Source organism: Pieris rapae, chromosome 11, assembly GCF_905147795.1.
Source record: "Pieris rapae chromosome 11, ilPieRapa1.1, whole genome shotgun sequence".
NCBI classification, from domain to species: Eukaryota; Metazoa; Arthropoda; class Insecta; order Lepidoptera; family Pieridae; genus Pieris; species Pieris rapae.
In genome coordinates, this window is record NC_059519.1 from 7,808,183 (window position 1) to 7,817,545 (window position 9,363).

Here is a 9,363-nt window from a genome sequence, read left to right on the forward strand (position 1 = left end):
ATTTAAATTTAATATTGTTTCTAGTTATATTAGTAAATAGTGTAGCTGGCAGCGAGTCTATTAATAAAAAATAAATAAATCAGTGGCGCTACAACGTGTTTAGGTAAGGCCTCAGATTTCTGAATCTGTTTCATGATCATTTTTAAATCTAATAGGCAAGTAAGTCAGCCTCCAGTACCTGACACACGTCGTCGACCTTTTGGGTCTAAGAGATGTCGGTTTCCTCACGATGTTTTCCTTCACCGTTTGAGCAAATGTTAAATGCCCACATAGAAAGAAAGTCCATTGGTGCTGGGGATCGAACCTACGACCTCAGGTATGAAAGTCGCACACTGAAGTTACAAGGCCAACACGGCGATTTATTCATAAATAGGTTTCAATAATTCATCAGAGCTGTTAAAATCTGATTGAGATGATGTTGTATACTGTCTTTTATACGTAGCAGTCACCCAGTGTAGAGTTCGCGCTTGACGTAATTTCCGCTTTCGGAATACCTTTCTTCTCCCTGCCACTTTGGTATCAGATCGGAGTAAATATGCATAACATGAATCCTGATTGTCCACACTTAGCCCATTTCGGTACGCCGTGTGCAAATAACGTACGGCTATAACTTGAAGAATCTGGCAGATAATTATTTTTATTATACATTGTAAGGCATGGTGGAATAAGGCAATCATTGCAACATAGTGATCACACTTCCGAACAATTACTGTTTCATAAAGAAACGAACCAAATTCTGCGAAAGTAACAGAAGCAATCTTTAGGTACTATATGAAAAACAGTAGGCACAGAAACCTTAGGGAATCTATGTTCATAAAGGCCTCAAATATACACAACTACAATTAGCATAATATTACGCTGATCCCTTGGAACTGTAGTCTATTAGTCCTATATTACTGTACTGATAACGTTTTTCCCACAACAATGAAATAATTATTGCCATAAAAAAGCTTGTTTTCAGATTTTCTTTGTTATATTATAATAAGCTACCTATATGCTATAAGCAGCTACCTACCCACTACTAGGTATATATATTTTGAGAACTATTTTCAAAAATCAGACGTTGCATCTTGATAAGTTTGACACGTGTAAAATTCTATAGTAGGGTAACGAGATCATACAATATCTACCATCGCTATTATGATGAGTGACATCACAGCATTGAAACGCCACGAGATTGACATCATTTCGCTTATCAGTTTTTCTTCGCAACCGGCTTCCCATATTGTCAATTGTGACTGAAATAGACGTAACTCTATGAACCTTGGAACATGCCGTAGGTACGTACATAATATCGATGTAAGCTTCTTGCCTTGCTCTTGCGTAATATTTGAATCGAGTAAGAGAAAGACAAGAAAATGGAGGCTTACAAAACTACTACAGACTGATAAATCGCAATTTCTAAAATGCAATTTTTATCATAGTCTGCACCTAGGTATTACAAAATATATAAAACAACACTCGCTAAGAAAGACATCTAGTGTTCAAAAAGACATGCCACACTTACTGAGGGATCGTACTTATAAATCGTGCCTTTCTTGGTAACTCCATGATGGATACACGGCTGCATGATATCCATTGAACAGCAACTATACGGGACGTTGTCAGCAACAAACTTTCGTACAGATCTGTATCATTATAGATAAATAAGTTAACATGATGTTAGATAGTATCCCCTTGGGACCACCTTAGATTCTACATCTTACAAAATATCTACGTGAAAGGTAGATACAAATTAGTATACAAAGCATATTATGTAATATTATATTGCCTGCGTTGCCATATGCTTGGTTTATTTCAATATTTTATATGTACCTATAATGTCGGTTCGATTCGTGTGGAAACGATAATCATTGCTTATTCAAATATGGGCAATATTTGAATAAGCAATATCAAAGCTTGGAGCATGGTGACTGATCACATATTTACCATACACAAAATAAATAAATTTCAGGGACAATTTGGAGGACCTATAATAAGACTAATTAATTATAAAGTAGTACATAGTAATGTTTTAATACTAACAATACGTCGGTGCTTTGTCCAGCACTATACCAAGGTATAAAAAACCATTCCTGATAACCAACTCTTCCACAACAATGGAATCTGGTTTGCAACCTATCGATAGCTATTTTAGAAGGAAGATGATTTGCATATCGAAGCATTGCTTTTGTTATACCTCCCTTTATTTTTGCTGAAATATAGAAATAAATTTTAAAAATACTCTCCAAGTTTACCAAAGGACCAGCGCTAAAACGATTTCATAAAAAAAAAATATTATTTTATAAAACGAAATAAATATTTAATTAAAGTGCTACTTAATGAATTATTTATTAGAGAGAATAGCGTGACAATGCAAAAAAGTACATTATAGATAATAAGCAATAAATACCTCTTATTATAGTCGATTGAAGACCTGAATAAAACATGATTGCGAGAAAAATAATAATTATTATTATTAACGACCATACATAATAAAATAAACCATTCGTTACATTGTACTCTTTCTTGGGAAGTCCAGCTTTAAATAGTTGATACAGGCCATATAACTGTAAATAATTAATATATAGGTTTATTATAACTAAGTTATTGCACATTAAATTTATATATACATTATACAAAGCAGTTTTTCTATATAATTTAAATCTGACCATAACAATAATTAATTTTTTCAAACAAGCTACATTAATGCAATTGATAAAGTAATTTGGAAGCTACTATGCCATTCATATAGATACAGACGGTGTAGACATACTTATGTGATGATCTCGTAAATATTATTTGTGTAATGAAATGGTCATTAAAAAACGTTGAAAAATATAGTGACCTCTATAACAACAGCAATGATTGAGCCGCAAGTAATAATCACAGGAATTGCATTGCCATCGGGCCAGCAAACAAGGTCCAAAAGTGTTCCTTCCTCACTTCGTATACCTTCAGAAGTGTTTATTAACCAAATTAAATAAAATATGATAACCGGCATACACGCCATCAATAGCATCCTTATATTGTTAAATGAAGACCAAGATAAATACATATTATAGGTAAACCGAAATCTTTAATTAAATGAGATAACTCTAAAATATAAATAAAGTTTTAGTTTTCCTTCAAATCAATTATCAAAATATTTTCGACGAATTTTTTTTATAAATTTAGCAGTTTATCGTGTACTAAAATGAGTATGAACTATGAGCTACATACATAATATAGCTATTAGCTATAGTTACTGGTGACAGGTGAACGTGATTTAATTAAAAAATATCGAAACATCATATTTATGACATTTTAATTATGTCGGTATATTATGTAGAGTAGTAAGGAATCTTCGTAGTCTGTGCTTCTAGAAAATATAAATAAAAACAGTGTTATGTTTTTGGTTTTTATGCTCGATTATTATCTAATATTGGAATGGAATTACATAATAATTTAAATTGATTGTGTTTTATATAATAAATAATAGTAATATGGAGAAAAAGCAGGCTTCCATGTTGAGAGTGTTAAAATTCTGTATAAAAATATTATATCCAAAGTTTAATATCTACATCTTTTTAGTGTTTCTTGCTATAAAGTTTAGATATTCACAACAGAAGCTTTCAAAGTCCAGAGTTATCAATATGTTCTTACTAAACACTCTCCCTGAAAAAGTTATAAAAAATATTTTAAAGGAACACATAACAGAGGACTATTTAGACATACTTGGGCATAAATGTATAATTATTCCTAAGGACAGTTTTATAGACTTGTGTGTGGAAAATTTTTTCTATGTAGATAATGGAGTTCTTTGGACTACTCTTTCTCTGACAAATGAATTTAAAAAGCAACATGAAGAGGAACATCAATTTGATAAACAAAGCAGTTTTCCTCGATTTAACTTTAATTTACCAGCAAATTTACATAAAAAGTTATACTCAACTTCAGCAGTAACTCTAGATAATCAAAGAATAGTACCAGTTGTTGGATCAAAGTTAGTTAAAGATGCTTATACAAGTGAATCTGAACACCATAATATATTAAATTCCTTTGGTCTCAATAAAAATGATAACATTTCTGTATCATTCCACGCTATAAAGTCATTTGAAAATAACCCACAAATTGCAGCAACTGCAGAAGTCTGTTTGATTGTTAGCGACTATGACTTGTCCAATGATTTTCTTAAAGAGATATTGAGTAATTACTTTGAAAGGCCAAAATTGATTTCGGAAATGGATATAATATGTATTGAACTTACAAAGGAGATAACTACTAAATATCATTATAATCATTTGGATATTGTGGAATCCAATGGAAGAGTTTCTTTTAAATGTACAAAACTCACAAACAATTCAGACAAGGTACAAAATGTAATAACATCACTTTTTGTTGTGAAAGGAGTAACACAACTGACATTAGGAGAAAATATGCATTCAGTTAGACCAAAGAATGAATTCTGTATGTTACCTGCAGCAAATGCAATTCATTCCTGCCCATTGGGCTTAAAAGAAAAATTTGAGGAAATTCAAGAATCAATCCAACCATTCCTGAATGGTGATATAAGTATGTTTTTCAAATCCTTGCTCATTCTCTTAAAATATTTTTTTTGGTAATAAAATTCATTCATTTCATCAAATTACTGATGTGAGAGAGGTGCACTACTTCTCTTGTGAGATGCAAGTGAAAAACACCTTAGTGTGTTTCACTTGCATCTTCTTACACTTCTCGCATATCTGGAAGAACTAACAACTAACTAGGTCTTTTTTTTTCAGATACATTATCAGAATCAATGTCCAGTCCAATTATACCAATATTACTCATCACTGGTCCAACTGGGTCTGGACGACATATATTAGTTAAAACATTAGCTAAATGTAATGGTAAGTAGAGTAACACTTTTTAACAAAATTTTCTGGTTCAAATTTAACAAAGTTAAAGTATTTTCCTTTCTAATGAAAAATTTTTTATTTATATGCCACCATTTTACATAGTTTTACTAATATTACAGGGCTTACTTATGTGCAGATTGACTGTAACCTTTTACAAAGCTCAACAGCAAAGCAAACAGAGAGTAAAATATATGCATCAATACAAAAAGCTAAGGCAGCAGCGCCCGCTCTTGTTTTATTGGATAATTTTGAGGTATTATATTTATTAATTTTTTTACAAGAAGAAAACATACAGACACATCACAGATACAAGAAATAACAGAATTAAAATTAAGTAAATTGCTTCACAACTATATCTTTTTCAGTTAAATAGTACACTACTAAATTAAAAAACATACAAGGATTACATATATAGAAATATACAATATATGACTGATTATTATTCTGTTCAGGAATAGGTATTCTAGTTTATTTTATATATTCAATTTTTAAATATACTACACCCTCATGAGTGTGCGAAATTATTATCAACTGTGCAATACACACAAAAGTATTGACCAACATTTTGGGTAATCTTTAATTTACAAATTACTGCAGATATAAATAAAACTCTTTTACATATTTTAACACGAATTTATTACTATATCTAAGTCAATGCTACAAATGCTTTATAACAGTCATAGTCAGCAATAAACTCCTGTTATACATTTGGCACACCAAGCTGATATTGATAAATATATGGTATTTCAGGTTTTAGCTGTTGATCCACAAAACAATGAAGATCACAGAATTGAAGAATACTTCATAAATACCCTTACAGATCTCTACCAAAACTATACAAAACATGCAATAATATTCATAGCTGTGACTGAAAACCGTGATTTGAAACCAAATATAATGAGACTGTTCTTAGAAAAATTTCAAATATCCAAATTAAGTGTTCAGCAAAGATTTGAAATGGTCCAGTGGTTTTCATCAGTCATGGAACTTAATATAGACAATCAAATTGATCAAGAAAATGAAAAGAGAGAAATCTTTAAGGAAAATATAAGTTTGCATTCAAAGGAGGTTTTAAGAAGATTAGCATCAAAGACAGAGACATTTGTCTATGGCCATTTGGATACATTAATGCATTTTGCATTAAAGGAGTCCTATTTAAAGCAAGTTGACAATTATCCGCAATTACCGCAGGATCCTAACTTATATGTAATTCATGAAGAAGATTTCAACCGTGGATTAGGTATTTTAAAACTTTTTATTTGTTATAAAACATAAAAGAAAGGATTTTTTTTTTAGTTTGAAATTTAATAGGAAACCAAATTTTTAAAAAATATTTCCGGTAAAAAAAGGTTTCCTATTAAATTAAACATATAGTATATTAAATCAAAACATTATATACATTATTTAAGCAAGATAATTGCTAGATTATTAATACTTTGAATTGGTTTTACTTGTAGTGTTTGTCTTGAGTCCAAATATTTTAGTATGCACAAAATTTTAAAATAATGTTAGTCATGGCAACCCCGTACTTGTAATATTATCTTTGGATTACATTTTTTATTTAATGTACTAATTTATTTTTTATATGAATCTTATAAATGTTATTATTTCAGAGTCAATAAGAAGTTTGCAAAGTCAGCATTTGGATGCACCAAAAATACCTAAAGTGTATTGGGAAGATATTGGTGGCCTGGAAAAACTAAAGAAGGAATTGTTGAAAACTATAGAATTTCCTATTAAATTCCCACATTTGTTCAAGAATTCAAGTCTTAAAAGATCAGGTATTTTATTAACTTATACTATATGTCATTAATGTGTGACGTAAGCTTACTCAACCATTGTCAATTACTTTTCATGTTAACTTTTTAATTTCATATATAAAGTGAATGGATGTAAATCAGGCAACATTCCCTGTCACAGCCCACGTTTGCCAAAAGAGCACTCAAAACTATTTTTTTAATATATAGTATTTATTTATTTTAAATTTGTTACCTTGGCTGCAATAAATGTAGTAAAAACAATAAAATAACGATAAATAGACAGTTTCGATGATGCATTTACTGCAAAATTTGTATTGTGAACGACATTGATTGTAATTGTCTACCTAAAAAAATCACACAGGTTTTTTAATCGCCGCTTGACTAATACGTTAAATTATGATGTGATATGTTTTATATGCTTACTGATGATTTGCAGGAATATTATTGTATGGACCTCCAGGATGTGGAAAGACCCTGGTGGCGAAAGCAGTTAGTACTGAACTTAACGTTAGTTTTATGAGTGTGAAAGGGCCGGAGCTCTTAAATATGTATATAGGACAATCAGAAGAAAATGTAAGGAAAGGTACATAGTCAAATTCAGTATATTAAATTATTTATGATTAAATAAATTCTACTTACTTGCTCATGTAAAAAAAACTAAAGAATCTGAAATTTTAAAGAGTACAATGACTAACAATAGTAATATAAGTAAACAAAACAGTACATAACTGGACGTTATGTTATACAGAAAAAATAATCAGTATATACACCATTTTTAATAGTGTCTATAATAGCTCCATTAACAGAATTTGACAGAAAGAGATGACAGTGTGTATTTATAATAAATTGTAATTAAATTGATTTCTTTTATAAATAAGGAGGGTAGTCCCTCGCTGGCACACGAAAGGTTAATATAAATACATAAAATATAGATTCGGTTAAATTTGTAAACTGGATAGTTTAAAAATTTAAACAGACAGAAATAGAACAGAAAACAGAAACAGACAAAATTAACAGAAAATAAACCTTTGTTTATTTTATGATGAAAGTCATCAAAGCTTCAGATATATGTCTATAATAAGGAAATATATGTCTGGCTTAAAATAGCTGTATAGATAATTAAATATATTATTCCAGTATTTGAATCTGCTCGTGCGTCCTCTCCCTGTATAGTCTTCCTGGATGAACTGGATGCGCTTGCGCCGGGTCGGGGATCAGCTGGCGACTCAGGTGGCGCCAGTGATAGAGTCGTCAGCCAACTGTTAGCTGAACTTGATCCAGTTACTAGTGATGGTGATCAATTACCTTTTTATCCCAAATGACTAAAATTAATACAAATTATGAGGAATAGGAATCTTATCGCTAATAAGCGATTGCTTCCAGGCAATTCTAGTAAGGGAAGAAACATAAAAAATATATATGATGGATAAAGTGTAGGAAGTGCATGAACAAATCGTATATATAGAAACACCAATGTTAATCTAAAATAATATATAAATGTAGATAATAGAACCTCTTAAGATATAGTGTTTATACAATATGCTATTATTAGAAAATCTAGTTTTATAATGGCTATATTAATAATTTTTTCTGAAATACATGTGAACATTAAAAATCTTTTTAAAATTGTACTCTTAGAAATCCAACATTTTAATACATTAAAAAAATGTTTCATGTAGTTTTTGTTTGCAGATGGTGACACAAGTTTTGTATTTGTTATGGGTGCAACCAACCGGCCAGATTTGTTGGAACAATCCTTGCTTCGTCCGGGTCGACTTGACAAGTTGATATATGTGGGACCATATTGTGGTCTTCAAGAGAAAACCTCAGTTTTAAAAGCTCTATGCCGAAGGTAGAGATATTATATTTGTATTATATTATTATTTTTGAAATCCATAAGATTTTGTTTTAGAATTAGAATTAATATACTAATTAAAGCAATAGATCTGATGCCATCAACATATATTGTAGTTACAATCTCCATCCAGAAGTGGACCTTGAGAAGGTAGCAGCGGCTTTACCCCAACGCTGTACGGGGGCTGATTTACTGCAAGTTGTCTCCACTGCACGAACAGTTGCTGTACGCTCTCTAGTCGAAAAAATTAATTCTGGTACGACCCTAAACATTAAACTTGTAATCAAATTTGTAAAACTATTGAATGTTGTTTAGTTGGGAAATACTTGCATTATAGTTTTTTAACTTCAATACTGTAATCTAGCCTAGTTAAACTCATTAACAATTTAACTACCTTCCTTTATACTCTGTATTTATTCTAATCATTGTATTTTGTATTTAAGAACGAATATCAACAATGTAATGTAATAAATAAATAAATAAAAACCTAGCAATATTGATTCAACTTAATTATCCAAATTAAGTAGCTGTCGCGTAAATTATCATTTTCAATTTCTTAATTAGAAGATAGCATCAATAATATATAGATAAATATATTAGTAATAGTTCCATAAACTAGTTTTTAATGTATGATATAAGTATGCATTTTTATGTGTTCTGCTGTTGAGTTTAATCATATATTTTTCATGTAAATTTTTCTTGATAATTTCAGGGTTCGTCAGAGAAAGTGAATTAAGTGAAGATTCTGTCATATTAGGGGTTTCAGAGTTATGGAGAGGAGTTGAATCCTTTCGACCATCTGTCACGGAAGAAGAGCTTAATTATTATGAGTCTCTACAAACCGTTATGTAATTGGGTTATGTGCAATAAATAATTTTTAAAATATTAA

The 9,363-nt window shown here is 30.4% G+C and overlaps 2 protein-coding genes across 2 annotated transcripts; one reads left to right on the top strand and one right to left on the bottom strand.

The window, feature by feature from the left end:
• Window positions 1-359: 359 nt before the first annotated feature.
• LOC110994317 (peripherin-2-like) lies at window positions 360-3,062 on the bottom strand. The gene is made up of 6 exons (XM_045630132.1): window positions 2,828-3,062; window positions 2,393-2,549; window positions 2,004-2,194; window positions 1,508-1,615; window positions 1,131-1,238; window positions 360-620 (listed from the first exon to the last, which is right to left on the bottom strand). Exons 1-6 carry the CDS (start codon window positions 3,035-3,037, stop codon window positions 360-362), a joined length of 1,035 nt encoding a protein of 344 aa, XP_045486088.1. The 5' UTR covers window positions 3,038-3,062.
• Window positions 3,063-3,311: 249 nt separating this feature from the next.
• On the top strand, window positions 3,312-9,363 carry LOC110994299 (peroxisomal biogenesis factor 6). The gene is made up of 10 exons (XM_045630117.1): window positions 3,312-4,533; window positions 4,743-4,850; window positions 4,979-5,112; window positions 5,610-6,099; window positions 6,473-6,640; window positions 7,056-7,202; window positions 7,757-7,912; window positions 8,312-8,471; window positions 8,591-8,730; window positions 9,187-9,363. The coding sequence occupies exons 1-10, from the start codon at window positions 3,465-3,467 to the stop codon at window positions 9,324-9,326; spliced, it is 2,712 nt and encodes a 903-aa protein (XP_045486073.1). The 5' UTR covers window positions 3,312-3,464; the 3' UTR covers window positions 9,327-9,363.